General features: G+C 43.4%; 1 protein-coding gene across 4 annotated transcripts in view; it reads right to left on the reverse strand.

Annotated features, from left to right (window-relative positions):
• LOC126985077 (cytochrome P450 2L1-like) overlaps positions 1–18,424 on the reverse strand; it is a 40,355-nt gene extending 21,931 nt beyond the window's left edge. The window contains exons 1-11 of one of the 4 annotated variants that reach the window (XM_050839473.1): positions 18,274–18,415; positions 17,173–17,297; positions 16,772–16,871; positions 14,329–14,459; positions 13,043–13,261; positions 12,320–12,519; positions 10,093–10,207; positions 5,468–5,648; positions 3,350–3,467; positions 1,384–1,528; positions 207–598 (exon numbers count right to left, since the gene is read on the reverse strand). In XM_050839473.1, coding sequence (XP_050695430.1) covers positions 414–598; positions 1,384–1,528; positions 3,350–3,467; positions 5,468–5,648; positions 10,093–10,207; positions 12,320–12,519; positions 13,043–13,261; positions 14,329–14,459; positions 16,772–16,871; positions 17,173–17,254 — 1,476 coding nt within the window. In that variant the 5' untranslated portion in view covers positions 17,255–17,297; positions 18,274–18,415 and the 3' untranslated portion in view covers positions 207–413. Of the gene's footprint in view, positions 1–206; positions 599–1,383; positions 1,529–3,349; positions 3,468–5,467; positions 5,649–10,092; positions 10,208–12,319; positions 12,520–13,042; positions 13,262–14,328; positions 14,460–16,771; positions 16,872–17,172; positions 17,298–17,494; positions 17,585–17,781; positions 17,898–18,273 lie in introns of those variants that run through there. The other 3 variants (XM_050839475.1, XM_050839476.1, XM_050839474.1) reach the window with 3 other exon arrangements.
• Positions 18,425–18,974: the final 550 nt, after the last annotated feature.

Raw genomic sequence — 18,974 nt, forward strand, 5'->3', positions numbered from 1 at the left:
CCATCTTTCTCCCCCATACCTCCTCTCTCTCTCTCTCTCTCTCTCTCTCTCTCTCTCTCTCTCTCTCTCTCTCTCTCTCTCTCTCTCTTGTGCTGTACACGAGATAAAAATCCAAGGTGAGTCTCTCCGTTTAATGTTCACGTAACGGAGGTGACTGCGTGCGCCGCGGCAGCGTTTCGAGTTCTGGCTGGGGTATAATCAACCGGTCTTTCTTTGATCAATATATTTTATGCTGAATCAATTACATGGACATGAACTTACATGAATGTTCATGTAATTTGTGTTTGGCTTTGATGATTAATTTGTTCTAGAGGTAATCATCTTGACTTTTATAAAGCTTGCGCACAGAATTAAGAGTGTGCACACTCTTATTGTGTGATTGACACAAGTTTCCGAAAGACAGTGGAAGCTGATTATTGCCTGGCGGTGAAGATGAGATCATTAAACTTTGGCAAATGGAAGAAGAAGCCACTGGTATCCGGTGTCAGGTCAACGGTCGTGCCGGGCGGCGGGGCGATGGAGAAGTTCTGGTAGATAGTGGTAAGAAAGATGAACAGTTCCATGCGGGCCAGACTCTCCCCAGGACAAGCGCGTTTCCCTGTAGCATACCAGAGAGAACCTCAGAGAAAAATTGTAATCATGAATAGACTTTAAAAAAGTGTGAATCGTGATCACTTGTCTAAAACACAAAATGAGAAAGAACAGATTATCTTACCAATAAAAATCCGAGAGAGAGAGAGAGAGAGAGAGAGAGAGAGAGAGAGAGAGAGAGAGAGAGAGAGAGAGAGAGAGAGAGAGAGAGAGAGAGAGAGAGAGAGAGAGAGAGAGAGAGAGAGAGAGAGAGAGCTAGAGAGAGAGAGAGAGAGAGAGAGAGAGAGAGAGAGAGAGAGAGAGAGAGAGAGAGAGAGAGAGAGAGAGAGAGAGAGAGAGAGAGAGAGAGAGAGAGAGAGAGAGAGAGAGACAGAGAGAGAGAGAGAGAGAGAGAGAGAGAGAGAGAGAGAGAGAGAGAGAGAGAGAGAGAGAGAGAGAGAGAGAGAGAGAGAGAGAGAGAGAGAGAGAGAGAGAGAGAGAGAGAAAAAAAATACATGAATGAAGAAAACACCGAAGATAGCAAATGGATAACTGCAGAACAGAGTGGGAGGTGAGAAACTCCACTAGGAACAGTATGGAGCTTAAAGGTTTTGGCCAAGACCAATTAGTCCATCTAATGAGGGCTGGACACACACAAGGCATAGGAACTACATTATAAAGGTGAACTCAAAAGTATCTCGCATGAGGCATCTTTCCTTCCTTCTTTCACCTTATAGAAATAATAATTGACATGTACGTAGTTAAAGTTCTGCGTAAATGCTAAACAAAGTCACTAGCAACATCTCAACTCACCCACGCCGAATGGCAAGAAACCTTCCTTCTTGGACACAAACTTCCCCGCCTCGTCCAGCCATCGCTCGGGCATGAACTTCTCAGGCTGGTCCCAATAGCGGCTGTCCGACTGGATGGCAAACACTGAGCTGCTCAGGATCGTTCCCTGCAGAGATAAGAGGTATACACATGTGATTATCTGCCTCCCTAAACCAGGTGCAATGCTCGCTGGCCTGGCCCTACTCACGGACATCGCTGCGCATCTGAAAGTCCTTAATGTTAAACTGCAAGACAAAGACATTCTCCTGACAGACATACACGCACACATCAATTCCTTCGAGGTTGAGGCTTAGACGTGATCAGTTGTCTGATGTTAAGTTTGAGTATTTTCCTTGCCTTGCTGCACTACTGTTGTGAGCTGCTCTTCTCCAAAATGAAGGACACGAAGTCTCGACTTCGCTCCCTACTCACAGACCTCCACCTCAATGACACTATTCTGTTGTCTACCTCATCCACCGAGTCAGACATTGAAACACTTCTTCATGGAAAGCCGCACCAGTTGTCTCACTGATCTGTATGTTTTTCTTTTTTTTCTTTTACTTTGGGGTTCTCGTTTTTCACACCGGCCCGCGGCCTGCTCCAGAAAGTCTCACCTGACCCTCCCTTCGAAAAGATTGTCCGACCCTGGCCTAAACCATCAAAGCAACAACAACAACACACACACACACACACACACACACACACATATATATATATATATATATATATATATATATATATATATATATATATATATAGATAGATATATATATATATATATAGATATATATATATAAAATGTACTGAACACAGACATATAATGGTTAGGGAGTCGATACCACACCTCGAATCGAGGCAAGGGAGCCGCGTCCCACTTAAAAAAGAATAGGTGACAGCAGGTTTGTGGCAATCAGTGGGGGTTTGTTGTCAGGCATGAAACAAGTATTCGTTTCTGCATTCATACCTTTTACACTGGTCCGCCTGGCTCGATGCCTTAACCTTGCCTCGATTCAAGGTGTGGTATCGACTCCCTAACCATTATATATATATATATATATATATATATATATATATATATATATATATATATATATATATATATATATATATATATATTTTTCCTCCTGCATATGACTTGACCTCTCAAGTGAGGAGTGTCACGACACCTCTTCTCCCGAAATTGACCTCTTTTTTGGCCTCTTGTTCTGTTTTCTGTTGTTGGAGCAGCGCTTGTTGGGCTTTTTTGTTGCTTCTTTGCTTTAGTGCCCTTGAGCTGTCTCCCTTGCTGTAAAACAAACAAACAAACAAAAAAAAAAAAAAAGAAAAAAAGAGCTCTAAACAGTAAAGAACACTATGTGTGCCTTTTTGTTTTATTTTTTTATTTTAACCTTGAGCTGTTTTCTTTACTGTAAAAAAAATACAACAGCTTGCAAGAGACCACCGTGGCTCCTCATCTTGGGAATGGTGTAACCTCCAAGTTCAGTGTTTGTGTTCTATCCAAGAGCTGAACAATATAGATATAAGTATACAACACCTTGTATGACACTCTTGGAAATGGTGTAGCCACCAAGTTTAGTGTTTGTGTTCCATCCAAGAGCTGAACAATAAAGATATAAGTTTACAACACCTGGCATGACACTCTTGGGAATGGTGTAACCTCCAAGTTCAGTGTTTGTGTTTTATCCAAGAGTGAAAAGTAATGATCTAGATATATAATCCCTTGCAAGAGACTGGTGTGGGTCCTCACTTTGGAAATGGTGTAGCCACCAAGTTCAGTGTTTGTGTTTTATCCAAGAGCTGAACAATAAAGATCTAAGTATAAAACAACTGGCATGACACTCTTGGGAATGGTGTAGCCTGCAAGTTCAATGCTTGTGTTCCATCCAAAAGCTAGACAGTAATGATCTAGATATACAACGCCTTTCAAGAGACTGGTGTGGGTCCTCACCTTGGGAATGGTGTAGCCTCCAAGTTCAGTGTTTGTGCTGGCAGCGTGCTGCACCCCAAAGTTCACCAGCGAAGACAGCCTCATCACCTCGTTAACTATTGCCTCCAGGTAAGGCATTCTGAGAGAAGGATAACACTGGATTAGTAATAGTACCCTTTCTCTTGACAGGAAAAAAAAAACATGTACGTATAATCTGTTTCATTCCATCTGTCCACTCGCGAGCATAGATGTGGCACCTGCGCAGTTATTTGGTGATTGCGTTAAGATCAACTTTTTTTTTTCAGTTATACATTGGAATGTTTGTGTATACAAATAACACTTAAACCCTCTTATATAAACCGCAAACATACTGATTTGCATCAATAACATACCATACAAGCACACGAAAGACAAGTTTGTATAAAACAGTATATTCAGATCATAATCGAACAATCTATTGCCTTTCAAATCACTGATCTGTTATATTTGAGATCAGTGTTTCAAATACCTATAATTCATCTCATTGCAGGTACATAGAAAGTGTCTATACATAAGGAATTTTACTAATTTGTTGCATGTAAATAACATACTGAGTAATATTCGATATAGCCGACCATCACATTCAACAGTTATTATTTACTATTTCATGTTCTTTCGAATATTAATTGTTACTTACATGCAGTCATTATCACAATACCCTTTATTTGGACTTGCAGAGCCAGATGTCTTTTTAATGTACCTGAAATGAAATTAATTATAGGCATTTGAAAGGCCACTGATCGTTCGAGTATGATCTGACTATATATATACTGTCTTTTCGTGTTTTTGTATGGTAGGTTATCGATGCAAATCGGCATGTTTGGGATTTATGTGGACTGAGTGTTCTTTTGTATACATAAACATTAGCTTGAATATCAGTCATAACAGTTGATTTTCACGTATTCACGAACTAGAAATGCGCAGGTGCCACGTCCATCAAAATTCCCACTTTGGCGATGGCCAGATGAAATCAAAAAGACTAGTAATGTATATAATGGGTTAAGCTATATGAAGAAGAGGAGTGTGAAGTGAAAACTGGTAAATGATATGAAAGGGATAATGGAAGGAGTTGGGAGTAGAGTGGGAAGAGTGAGAGGAATATGTAGGTCTTGAAATGTATACTAATGAGTGCCAGGGACCGAACCAAGGCCTTATGAGTAGTGTTCAGGGCAGCCTACCAACTGAGCCACCGATGAGCTAGAAAGGTCATTGTGCCAGGAGCCACATTTGGGCACTTTACTTCACACCTAAGCCTCACACTGTGGACATGAAGGAGAGGTGACTCCATCACACTTTTGGACGCTGGTAATGCTGTTAATCAACTCACAGTGCCACATACCGTATTTATATACTTTAGAGAAACTACTATAATGCAGTGAAAAATCTTGAAATGTACACTACTTGGTGCCCGGGATCAAACCCAGGCCTTCTATAGTTAGAAGTCACGGCAGATTGCCAACTATAGCACAGATAAATTTATGAGATGATGGGTTCAATCCCAAGCACTTAGTGGCGCACATTTCGAGATTTTCACATGTTTGCAATCTCATGCATCAGAGGTAACAAGTTTTGCCAAACAGGTGGCTTTACCCAATCACCCCGCAGTCATTCCGCAGGGGGTTATGTAGGTGGGGGAGGGAGGAAAGTGTCTGCAAATAAAGGAAAGGTCGCTGTTTTAAGTGTGGCCAATAGGTGTCATCTGTGGTGCATTTTCTTGCCTTCTACGAAAGTTTCGTTCAACTGTAATTGCTGTTTCTGGTAAATGGTTGCCTATAAGAGCTGCTGCAGGATCATTGAGAGGGAGCCATTGTTTGGGAAGCCATTTTTGTTGTGCTCAGTGATCCATTATCCAGTTTGGCTCACCCTTCATCTGCGGGGAGTTGTGCGGCTAACATGTCCACTAAATGCGCGGCGTTGTTATTTTATATTATAAGCCAATCTGACTTTCGTAAATTTTTATGCATTTTCTTGGATTTCTTTTTTTAATTTTAGGTCGGCCAGATTTTTTTCAGAGACTTGGGGTTTCCGGAAACCAGGGGCCCAGGTAGTCAGGGTTTTACTAACTAGATAAATATATGCCAGGCCAGCAGAGGGACTCACTTGGGTTTATCTGCCAGGGTGGCCAGAACACCCTTGGGCAACACGGCGTCAATTTCAGCGTGAAGTTTCTGTTGAACGTTGGGATAACCTGCCAAGTAGCCAGAGACCCAGTTGAAGGTGTTGGTAGTGGTCTCACTCCCGGCGAAAAACAGGTCAAACACAAGGAAAGCCAAGTCTTGATCTGGTGAAGAAAGGTGCAACATGTTTGTGTGTGGACATGAATATAATATATATATATATATATATATATATATATATATATATATATATATATATATATATATATATATATATATATATATATATATATATATCATCATCATCATCATTTCGTTTAACGTCCGTTTTCACTCTTCCTGAGCGGTTGGCTCTCCTCCATTCTACTCTGTCTTCTGCCCGATGCTCATCCAATCCCATCAATGCCAAGTCTTCCTGTATACACCTTCTCCACGTTTTCCTAGGTCTACCAACTGGTCTCCTTCCTTCTACCTCCAATCTCTCCAAAACTCACAGCATTGTATCCTCCCCTGCTCTCTTTACATGTCCAAACCATCGGAGTCTTTCCCTTCTGAGCACTGTTTCCAGGTCCTCTACTCCACATCTGTTAGCTACATCTACACTTGGTACCCTGTCTTGCCACCTGATCCCCGCCATATACCTCAGCATTCTGCGATCACTTGCTCTAAATACCTCCACCAACTTTTTAGTTAGAGCCCATGTTTCTGCTCCATACAACATCACTGATTTAATACACGCTTGGTACACCCCTGCTCTGCTCTTTAGAGGGATGCTACGATTCACAAGTAGACTATATCCACCTCCCTCCACTTTAACCACGCTGCCGCCACTCTCGCTCTCACTGTCCTCTTCCTCCCGCCTCACAGTCCAGAACATCTCCCAAACAACAGAAATGTTCTACCTCATCCAGCTTTCCTCCATTCACCTCTAGTTCATCCCTCTCAGTTTCTTGTCCTTGCTTCTCCTTACACAAGCTGGGCATGTAAATTCTGCACTCCTCTTACATTTCTAAAGCCTGAGCATCTAAGGTGGCACCACTGCCTGCAACATGTGCACAAGACTGAATTTACACCTGCTCCCTTCCCACAGCATCCACATGGATATTTTCCTGATTTAATCTTTTCTCTTGCTTCTTTTCCAGTCACCATACTTTGTTTTTTCCATATTAATTTTCAAATCTCTCTCCTCCATTCCTTCCTTCCATTTATTAAACTTTTCTTTCACTTCTGCTGTCTCTGCATTCACTACCAAGTCATCTGGATACAGCAGCTCCCATGGTGTCTCTCCTCTTGCTTCCTTTGTTGCCTCCTCCATTACTGTTATAAATAAAAGCGGACTAAGGGCAGATCCCATCCCATCACCTATTCAACCAATCTTTCTGGTACTCTTTGCCTTCTCAATGCCCATATATATATATATATATATATATATATATATATATATATATATATATATATATATATATATATATATATACACACAGTCATACCTCGGTTTACGAGTTTAATTCGTTCCGGAATTTTGCTCGCACACCAAAACACTCGTAAACCAAAACGAATTTCCTCGATGAAATTAATGTAAATCCCATTAATGTGTCCAATATCTCAAAAAAAAAAATTATATAAAAATTATTTTACATGTTATTTTATACAGGATTAAAGTAAATTTACTAACAAATAGCAATGATAAATGATATGAAACACAAACCAATGTGTTACGGCTGTTACGGAGACTACCGCAACCGCTAATTACGTTCAGGTGTAGGCTTCACACCGGGGTTTAGCAGCCGCAGTTTCACTATTCTCGAGGCACCGGAACTACATTCGACCACCAACGTGAAGCTAACCAGAAGTATCATCCGAGATGGAGGGTGAAAGGGAGTCGATTACGTCCAGAAGGGCATCCAAGCCGCCGAGGCTCGCCCCCCTTTCCTGTTGCGAGCATAGTATCCGCCGTTCCTGTTTTCTTCTTTGCAGCACCATCCCTTTTAACCATCTTTCTGAGGGATATTTTAAAGCACAAAGAACGCACACTGTAGTGCTGAAAACACACTGTAGTACTGAAAACACACTGTAGTGCTGAAAACATGACACGAGCTCATGGATGCTATTTCTACGAGTTTACAACGCGGACTGAGACTACAGCCTTCATCTGGCGGTCAAGGATAACCTAGACCGAGCAAGAATTTCCCCATATCTTGCGAAATTCTTGCGTTTCTTGTTCTAGCGTGTCACATTTTCAAGAATTCCCCCAAATTCTTGGCAACAATCGGGGGTCCCGCGCAAGCCGCGGCGGGGGCTGGGTATGGCCACTGTCTTGCTTGCCGCACATCCATAGGCCTATGGCGATGACCATTTTCTGATCTTCCTATGGGTAACCCTGCCAGGTGGGGGTGGATATAGAGTTCACGAGGTAACTGTTGTGTTACTGCTGCACCACAGAACATTTTAAAGCATCACTGTAGGATAAGTAAGAACTTTCCGGTGTGAAAACATCCTCGTTATCGTTAGAAACAAGTAAGTGAAACAATGCTATTTGTCAATATTTTGTAGAGTTTTAAGAAACTCCGTCGCATGCAATGACGCTAAGTAGCTACTGAAGTACTCCTAATGAACTGTAGATCTCGTAACTGTGACTCAATTAACGCGTGTTGTCATTGATGACTGACAAAATGAGAAATAGTGTTGGTTCATCCAATCATATGGACAAGCAAGAGCGCTCTAGTGGATTACGGGAGGGAGGTGAAAAACAGTCTCAGGAATGGGGGGTCGTTCAAGAAGGGCATATATTACCAGATGACGCCTTAGGGTTGCAAACTTGGCACCCTTTCCTTAAAATACAGAACGCCATTCCGTATTTGGCTGTCTGAATGGTTAAGCAGATAAAATTCAATAATTTAAAACTGTAGTGAGCGCATTTTTCGATGGACCACAAAACCAGTCCATAAAGTATTAGTCAAGGGTCGTCCCGAAATACGTGTAAAATACGCGTCGTAACATCTCTCCCCCCTTCCTCTTCCCTTCACCAGCAGCGGGCAGCGGCTGTCAGTAATGGCAGGCTAGAGAAATTTTAGGGTTCCCACTCGTTCCTAAAACTATGGATTCGTTCTGTATTGGAGAATGGGACGTTGCGTTCCCTATTTTTTTTAGATCAAGGTGGCAGCCCTAACTGGGACTCTATTCCCATCGTTTTCTGCATTGAGCACTCGTCTTTCAGAGAACAAAGGGAGCACACGCTCACGTCTTCAACTTGTACAAAAAGACACGCCAGTCCTCGTCGAAAGACCGACTTGGTCGGCTAGGCTGACGTCAGCCGATTGAGTCGGTCTATCGCCATCCTCCTCTCCCCTTCATGAACCGTCACCCAGCAAGGGTTTGTGGTCCCTCCTCGAAGGGGCGTACGCGCTTGACACTGACGGCCTCCATATAGCCTGTGTCCCCACCCGGGGGAGTGGCGCCCCCCCCCCAAAAAAAAAAAAAAAAAAATATATATATATATATATATATATATATATATATATATATATATATATATATATATATATATATATATATATATATATATATATATATATATATATATAAATAAAAATATATATATAAATATATATATATAAATAACAGTATAAGTAATATAATGAAAAAGAAGATGTAGATATGAAATTAATTTTATTTTGATTTGATATGATAAATGATATTATATTTTTTTTTCTTTTTTTTTTTTTTGGTTTGTCTACATGTGTAGTGAAGCATAGTACGTAAGCTACTGCATATATATATATATATATATATATATATATATATATATATATATATATATATATATATATATATCTATATATATATTAAGGCATCAAGCAACTGGACAGGGAGCGTAGCATCCATTGTTTGATCTCACTGGGCGACACTGGCTTCGGCTTCCAGTGTTACGCCCCACCCTGAAACTCTGGCCATCACCTTTGACCTGCCCACCCTCCTAGGACCGGCGGGCGTCCAACTAAGCTCTTGGTTCACCTCACTCAACCACCAACAATTAGCTGGGGTCGGGGTGTAACATTCTGGAAGCGGAGGCTAGCGACCTGATGGAAACACAAGGAGCTGGCAGTCCTGGTGTTCGGGGAGGAGGGGTTGTCGAGTTGTTTGACGCCCTAATGTTTTTGATAAATTTCGTCAGAGGCAAGACTGATACACTCCAAGCTGGTACTCAGTAAATACTGTAATATAAATATATTTATTTTTTAAAGTCCTATTCTGCTTGACTTTGCTGGGCTTTCATGAAAGAAAAATTCTTAATGAGGAGAACCTTCCAACGGTCATTCATTTTCTCTCGTTAACCAATAAAAATAAAAAAATAAAAAAAAAAACGAAAATGATCAAGTACATTTTTAACAATATATAGTATCACTTATTGTATTGAAGTTTAATTGTTATAAGTCCCAGGGAAACACAGGTCATTTACTATAATTGAAAGAATATTTCAAGCTTCGTAGGCATTTATGACCAAATCGCTGGTGACACCCACACCCAACTATTTAATTACTATAAGAAATTCGATGTGGGTGAAGCGGTGTGTGAGGGTCTTGTATGTAACCAGACACTACAACTCACCGCTGCAGGTCGTCTCCGGGTCGTCCTTCCGCTCCTCCATCTCCAGCAGGTAGCCGTCCATCAGGTCCCGTGGGTTGTCAGGATCCAGCGTGGCTCGGTGGTGCTCGATCTCCTCCTAGAAGCACAGTGAGGGCAGCCGTTACGTCTTTGGGAATGGAGTGCAGCCACGACATCTCAAAGCACAGTCATGACATCCTTTGAAACATGATTTTTTAACCATTTGTGGATACTAAAACCTTGTGTCCAAAACTGCAGAAGTATACACATCAGAGTAATGTATTTTCTTTTACCAGAAAAAAACCTGTTACTAAAAACTGCAAGATAATAAGGAAAGTCAGAATTTGCTTCACCCATTGATTGGGATGTCAATAAATCAGGAATTTATATTAAGGTAAAAACATATCTGTACTAATATCAAGTCGATCAAGCGAGACAGGCTATATATACGTATCAATCGCATACTTCTCGCTCCCTCCTCCCCTCCCAGACAGTGGCGTGGGAAAGTTTATTCATCCAATGCCTAGTCTGACACAATCTTCCTAAGTAAATCAAATACATTTTTTGTGCACTAAATTTTAGTCACAATAGTAGTTATTATTATAATAATTAATACCCCCACACACACTCCCGGCCCAGCCTTTATTACATACTTAATTGTCTTAAAACATTATAAATAAGTTTTCATTCGCTTATCCAGTCACGCATTCAGACCACTGATCTCCTATATAACTGGACTAGTTAACTCCATGCAAATCTTGAAGCCCGCTGCCGCTATCTTTAAATTCCCACGGCCCTTAATAATAATGGTTAGGAACTTAAGATTGCTGCACTCTCGTTCTCCCCCCTATCAAATATTGCGTGTAATTCTAACCCCTCCCCTCCTTGTAAACAACCAAGTGTTATATCCCCATATCTTGTGAACTAACAAGAGTCGCTCCCTGGCCTTCATATGGTCTGGTTTGGCTTGTCTCGCCTCCCGCCTCGCGTCTTGTGTCCCCCATACACGCCAACCCTCCCTCTCCCTCCCCGCTTTTGCCTTCAGCATGTAGTCCGATCGCCAGTGTGCCTGGAAGGGCCCTCTTGGCCTCTGGGGTATTTTTCTGGTGTGTGTAATTATCTTAAGGCCTTAGGTTAAGGCACACATAATTTTTTTATTTACCACAAGTCGGTTTTCCCATAATTCTTGTAAACTTTTTCAAGTATAACCCCCTTAATTGTAATCATTATCGTCTCTACTTTAAGTATTCCTCCCCTTAGTATATCTACGCAATGATTGGCCGGAATTAATTGGAAATAATTGCTCACGTCCTCCCATGTTAATTCTTACACGCTACCAAGATTTTTTTCAGTATTGCACTCTGTGGCTGAGTGTTAGTTTCGAGTCTGGGTTCAAGTTAGGTTCTCCCTTCTCCCCATCGAGCTGTTGATTCGATCAGTAGATCATTGGGATGGTGGCAGCGCAACCGTTTCAGTGAACACTCAGCTACGCAGAGTTCTAGTTTTTTTTTTTGTGTTCATCCTTCCTTCAGTTCAACCCCCCGGGCACAAGATGAGCACCGAGGCCATGAGCAGCTGTAGCCGCATAGCGTATACCCCAAACTTGATCTTTACTAAGAGAGTCAACACCAGACTTGGGTCCAATTAATTGTACTTACACTCGTATTTAAATACACAATATCATGTACTTGTTCTTGTACATAGGGTCAAAGTTTCCTTAGTAGGCATACTTGTACTTGTATTCGGACTTCAAGTCCTCGACACTTTTATGAGTTCTTTCGAGTGCATTCGAGTACAACAATAAAATGCAAATGTGTGGCTGGTGTGGTGTTTGACGACCTGCAGGGTAAAGGTGAGGTCAGGGTGAGGGGTTAACAAAGGTGTGTTCTGAGTTTGGGGCTTGGGGAAGTCAGGTGACATGGGCCCTGGGGTGAGGTGACACTGAGGTCATGTGAGGTTACTCAGGCTAAATCAGTAAAAAGTACTTTTCTTGGATTCGAGTACAGCACAAAAGAACTCGCACTTTGACTCGAATTAAGCTATAAAACTGAGTACTTGTAATTGTACTTGGATTCGTTATACCGTAATGTAATCGTACTTGGACTCACTGGAACCCAAGCTTGGTCAACACTGAAAAAAAAAATCTGAGGAAAATATGATACAACAGATCATCATTAAAATGTCTGTCAAAAATTTATGTAAAACAACCATGAAGTAAATGATAACTCACAAAGAAATAGGTGAAGAAGGACTCTTTGATGGCCACAATCTCAGCATGCTTTATCAGGATCTTAAAGAGGAAAGCTGGCATGAGGTACTCGAGCCACGGCAGGAAGTCCTTGAAGGCGAAACGGTTAGAGGCGACTAAAAAGTCTCTCATGAGCTTTACAAACTTCTTCAATCTGGGATCTTCTGCGTCAAACTGCTTGCCTGTTGAAATGAGGAAAAAGAATGATCGAATGAACGAGAGAAGTAACAACAACAAAAAAAAGAGACCAAGGTAGAAAAGAAACTGAATGGAATATATAGATTAATAAGCAAACTAGAGAAAAGGAAAGAATTAAAAGAATGAAAGAAAGAAGAGGGAAAAGGAAAAAATAAGAGTGAATGAATGAACAGGCTAATGAATGAATGAATGAATGAGAAAAATTATAATAACTGAATGAATGAACGAAAGAAGTGATTGAGTGAATGAATGCACAAAAAAGAGTGAATGAAAGAAGGAAAGAAAGAACAACAACAAAATTTCAAAGGACAAGAGATCAGACGGGTTCTCATGAGTGGGTTTTTTTCACATTCATGATTCAGATGCCTTGTCAAACCATCACTAGGCTCATAACACTAGGTACCCATGAAAATACCCACCTCTTCTACCAATGCCTTATTAAATGTGGGCATGTGAGTCCCAAAATGTTTGCGAACATGGGCCTGTCAGAGTCTGGCACACACTTACTTGCCACCATCTGCCAGATCACGTTGACCACGGCCACGTGTAGGTCGTGGGGGATCGGCGCCGCCTTCCCCGCCTGTTTCGCGATGCTCTTCCTGAACTCCAGCGCCTGGTGTTGAATCGTCTCCACCAGCTTGGACTTGCCCATGCCAAGGTCGCGAAGCTGCCGTAAGGTGAAGCGGCGGTTGTTGTGCCAAAGAAGGCCATTGCTCGAGCCGATCCCTACAAGAGAAATAAGATGTGATACACACGGAAACATGTGCACATCCACATCCATAATGGTAATGATGGTGATAGCCTGCTGATATGGTTCCTCGACCTGATCCCTGAAAGAAAAATGACAGGCAAGGAAGCGTGTACGCATTCATCTATGATAACGATGATGATAATGACAAGGTAGACCTGCGTAGTGTCACTTGATGTAGTTATGTAATGGGTTATTACTGTTTACACTCCGAATACTAATACACACACGAACTGCACTTCCTGACACTGAACCGCATAAAGTTTTCTGGGGATTCAGTGTCGGGAAGTGTGGCTATAGCTACAGGATGTGTATAGGCTATAGTGTTCGTGCCCTCGAGCTACCTTCTTTTTTGTAAACAAAGAGAATCAGGTGGAAGACCTAGCCTAAAAGTCTATATAGTACCAAGTCAAGTCACTCTGCTTCAAAACTGCGACCGGTACGCGCAGGAGGCGGTTTTGGGGCGGAGCAGCGGGATGACGTCACTTGGGGAAAAAAAAAAAAAATTGTTCAGGGGTGACTAAAGTTGGGGCCGTATGTGCACTCTGGATGTGCATTCTCGCCTTCTTTCACAGTGCGTTCAGGCAAGCCACTGACGAAAAAAATGTCTTTTTATTGTGCTATTGCGTGACTGTAATTTCAATGACTACAAACGGCGGTGTGGGGTGTGAGGGAGGGCATGTTGAAATGATTGATTTAAATTACCTAGTCCGCCTTTCCTCGTTTTCTCTAAATCCCTGTTTCTACATTCTTTAGTTTGGCTCTAAGCAGTGTCACGCATAAACCACGCCTCGGCCGTGTCTCCTCCCACAAACCTGCGTATGACTTAACTTGGTGTATATAGACTTAGGACCCAGCTACATGAGAGCAGGGAAAGTTTTTTGGCCTGCCTGGACTACTTGTGACTGCTGCTACTGCTGATGATTATAATGATGATGATACATTAGGGCTCGGCCAAGGCTACCACGGTGGCCTTGGCTCGGCGCGAAGGTTTTAATTAAGCAGGGATTCACTCACCCAAGGTGTAGAGACACCTTGTACTCACCCACGGCGGGATCCTCGAAAATCTTGAACGTCTCCCAATCTGGCCTGTCCGTGAACTCTGGCCGGCTGAAGGCTTCCTTGACGAGCTTGTAGTCATTTAGGAACACCATCACCTGCGTCCCCATCCTCCACCTGCGTTGGGATACACCGTTATAGAAGGACACTATTGCACGAGGAGAATCCCCAAGCCCGTGTCACACGGACACTTTTCCTGGCATTTTTTTTTTCATACCATCTGATGCCGCTACGGACATCTCTTGGTAGCAAACGGGGAGTCGAGCGGAGGGAGAGGTGGGTGGGAAGGAGCCTTCATCTTTTCAGTCCTCTCCTACCACACGTAGATTACTAGTAGTAGCGGTAGTAAACAGACACCCTCGCCATAGACCGACAGGTCCTCTGGTCTCTGTTCTTCCTATGTATTCCTATGTATGTATAACCGTCCTCTTGCCGCCAGTACGGGCATCTTACCGTCATTGCGGGCGTCTTTGTTTACATTGGAACAGACGACGCCACACACACCGCCGAACGGACAACACGTGTCTTGTAACTTTCAGTGATATAGAGAAATAGCTAATACTGATTCGAATCAGTTTCTCAGTTTGGAAGGGGCGGCCTCAAAAATGTAGCTGATCATTCTTGCTGTTCGATTTGTGTGAACAAGAAAAAATAAATTCCGTCCGGAAGCCTATCCTCATCAAAAATCGTTCTTGCATGAAAGTCCTGCGAAATCAAGCGGGCATGGGCTTTTATTTATTTTTGTTTACATTACAATATTTGCTGAGTAAATGGTGACTGTCGCCTTCGGCGAAATTTATCAAAAACATTAGGGCGTCAGGCATCTCGACACCCTCCTCCCCCCCTCAACACTAGGAAGACCAGTGTTTGTGTCTCCATGAGGTCACTAACTTCCGCTTCCAGCATATTATCTCCGCCCTCAACTGGCTGCTGGTTGTTGTATGAGATGCACCAAGACCTTGGGTGGACAATTGCCGCTTCCAGGAGCGTTGGGAGGTCCAAGGTGATGACGTTTAAGGCCAGGAGTTGTTGGCGGAGTGAAACACCATTGGAGCGGAAGCCAGTGTCGCACACGGAGACAAACAATGAATGCTACGCTTTCTGTCGAGATGCCTCACACCCTAAAGTTTTTTATCAACTTCGTCGAAGGCGAAACTGATACACCAAATGCAGGTACTCAGCAAATATTGTAGTGTATATATATTTTTTTAAGCCCATTTCTGCGGCCACAAAATAAATTTAAATTAGGTTATTAAATTAGGGCAAGAGAAGAGCGACAAATGGAGCGTGACGATCAAGAGAAGCGCTGCATAAAAACGTAGGGGTAACGGGGACCATGGCAAGCGTACCCAGTGAAGAGGGGAGGGGCGGTGACGATGGCTGAGGTATTGCAGAGTGCAGGGGATGGACGAAGAGAGCGAGAGCGGTGCAGCTGATGAAGTAGAGTGGAGAATGAGAGTCTGTGCAGGAAAGGCGAGGAGGGTGAATGTAGGACCCGGGAAGACAGCGAAGTAAAGGGGCAGAGGTAGCTTTGGGAAGGTGAAAATAAAGTGGAGGGGGCCAATGCAGAATGCCAGGTGAGGGGGGAAGCGGCCCTTGGTTATGATACACAAACAAAAAAAAATCCCTTATCTAGTGCACAAACACTGTTCGCTGAGAATCTTATCTGATCTTGACCCTTCAGAATCACAAGACCACAAGCACTCATAAAAATAAGAGAAAACCATTGCTAAAGTTTGTCTCATCTATGCATCCCAGGAGTTATTGTCATCTGATGCAGGTTTAGGCTCTGTTAGATAAACAAACACAATGCCTCAAGCCACGCCTCTGCAAGAGATAAAACACCTGATGGAGGCTGGAGACGGTGGCCGAGTAGTCAGCGTGCTGGAGTGGTGAACCATCGCCGAGTGGCGGAAGATCACTCACATGCTGCCCAGATCTCCAATCAACCCTAACTTCAGTGACTTCGTTCAAGTGGAGCACCGGGGGACAGCATTGGCCAAGCTAGAGAAATATATGATGGCAGCCACCGTAAATAAAATTCGCGTGAGCCACTAACGGGCTGGGGCCGTCCAAGAGGCCCCTCAAGAGCCTACCGTCACTACAGGCAGCACGAAAAGAAGAAAAATGTTTGTTTTGGCTGTAGTGGCATCTGCGGTCTGTGTTGATAAAGGACTCGAGGCCATAATCTTATTCATAAGCATTTCGGCGCCCAAGCACACACATTTAACAAGGCTTTCGTAGGAGTTGTGGGCATTTCCATGAGTAGTTGTATGGCCTTAGTGGTGTTTTGACAAAGGTCCTGTACCGTGAATGTGAAGAGGAAACACTCATGAGAACGCGACCAATCTCCTTTTCGGCCTTGGGAAGGAGCTGATGTGAGGCAAAAGCGTCTGAGAATACCGAAACGAGTCCCCACGAACACTCACAGGAAGATGTCTCCGTGCTGTTTCTGGAGGTCTTGTATTTGATCCTCGAGGGACTTCCTCGTGAGAGGAATGTAACCCACGAGGGGAAGGCCCCACCTCCCTGGGGAAGAAGACAACAGGGGTGCCAGGTAAGGATCTCACACTTCCTCAGTACATAAGTAACAGTAGCAATAATGATTTTCAGTGGAACAGAAATTAAAAAAAAAAAAAAAAAAAAATGCAGGGCCTCCGCTTGTCATGAATCTCACACTAACTCATAAAACAGTACTGCTACTTATTAATCTTACTTCTACTACTACTACTACTGCTACTACTACTACTACTACTGCTACTATTACTGCTGCTGCTACTCCTACTACTACTACTACTACTACTACTACTACTACTTTACTACCACCAACCTGGAGGCAGGCCGGGCGGCTTCCTGAAGCTCTGCCACAGCAGGAAGATCAGCGCCCCGAACAGCAGGGCCTCCACCAACATTTCTGCTGCTGATCGCTGCTGGGCGTCAGGAACAGCAAACACTCTAAAAACAAGTCGTAAACAAGCACAAGTAAATAATCAGACTGAAACTTCCCCCCAGTAAGTCAGTCGGACACGTTCAAAATTGCCTCGCGTTGCCTCAGCTGCTAAATTTCGTCCTCGGGCACTTCCTTATGCTGTGTCCAAAGAAGTAACAACACCATTAAACATGTATTTCTCAAAACCAAAACACGGACTCACTCGTAACTTTCAGAACTTCACTTCCAACCTTCACGTCAAGCAATTGTCACTGTACAAACGGTGTCACCTCAGACTCGCCTTAGCCCCTTATGAACATTTAATAGAGTATTACCACCGCATTCCAACAAGAAACCGATTCGTATCCCAAAAGCTTCGAATCACTGCCCAGAGCGCGGCAATGACTATCCCTCCCACCTTCCCCGGCACCGACTATCCCGCCCACCACCCGCAGCACCGACTATCCCGCCCACCACCCGCGACACCGACTATCCCGCCCACCTACTTACGGCACGTTCACCACACGACTGACTCAGAGGTACTACGCGGCAACGCGCAGAGGAACCGCGAATGACAAAAAGCAGCGTTCACCTCCCCTCCCCCCTTCAGTCCGAAGTGTTGCAAGTCATCCATACTCAGCGGTTACCGGTTAGTGACGAAGGGGAGCTCCAAGGACACAGGCGCAAAAGAGAGAGAGAGAGAGAGAGAGAGAGAGAGAGAGAGAGAGAGAGTATACGGCAGATTAGGCTCTCACTATTAGGTGATGTATGCAGTAATTTTTTTTCATCTCTTCTTCCTCCTTTTCTTTCCTATTCTCTTTTTCCTCCTCCTCCTCTTCCTTCTATTCCTCGTCCTCATCCTCCTTATGCTTACATTGAACAAAGTCTGATGCATATACTTGAATACAAAATAAGTTCCCTCAGTCGTGTGCCTGATCTCACTTCTAATATGAAAATACGCAATGATCTTTCAACACCCTTCAGTTGGGATCAAAACCTTACCTTAACAACGAGAGGAAAAGATGTTGTTTAGTTTGGAAGAATAAGAACAACTCTCTCTCTCTCTCTCTCTCTCTCTGCTTGTGACCTCGAATCTCCCCACACTGCACGCGGTTTGCTGGGAGGGTAGAGGGTAGCGGGACGCCTAGCGGGTCAGAGGCAAGAACAAACATATGTCATCTAATACGAGTGGCCATATCGGACGCAGGTAGCGGGTTCCCTCCAAGCTTACCCACTCGTATTAGATAACATGTGTTCGTTCTTGCCGCTGACCCGCTAGGCAATCCGCTACCCTCTACTCTCCCAGCAAACCGCGTGGAATGCAACCGCACCCTTAGCAACGGCCCCCTGAGTAAGGATGACTTGCAACACTTAGGGCTGTGCGTATAGTGTAGATTGCACTTCCTTTTGCGTCACGGCTGTGTAACGATGACTTGCACACGTAGGACACTTATGGAGACTATAGAGTGGGTTAACACCTCGTTCATTGTCTTCCGAGGGTGTTAGAAGCTGCACATGTTATCTTCAGTTAATTGCATATGTAAAGGTCACATCACACCCTGAAGGCCAAACCAAACTCTCTCTCTCTCTCTCTCTCTCTCTCTCTCTCTCTCTCTCTCTCTCTCTCGTGTAAGACAACCTCCCCCGGGACAAAAAAAACCTCGGGACAAAATCTCCCAGGACAAAATTAACCCATTTAGATA

The sequence above is a fragment of the Eriocheir sinensis genome, chromosome 58 (genome assembly GCF_024679095.1).
Source record: "Eriocheir sinensis breed Jianghai 21 chromosome 58, ASM2467909v1, whole genome shotgun sequence".
Classification (NCBI taxonomy): domain Eukaryota; kingdom Metazoa; phylum Arthropoda; class Malacostraca; order Decapoda; family Varunidae; genus Eriocheir; species Eriocheir sinensis.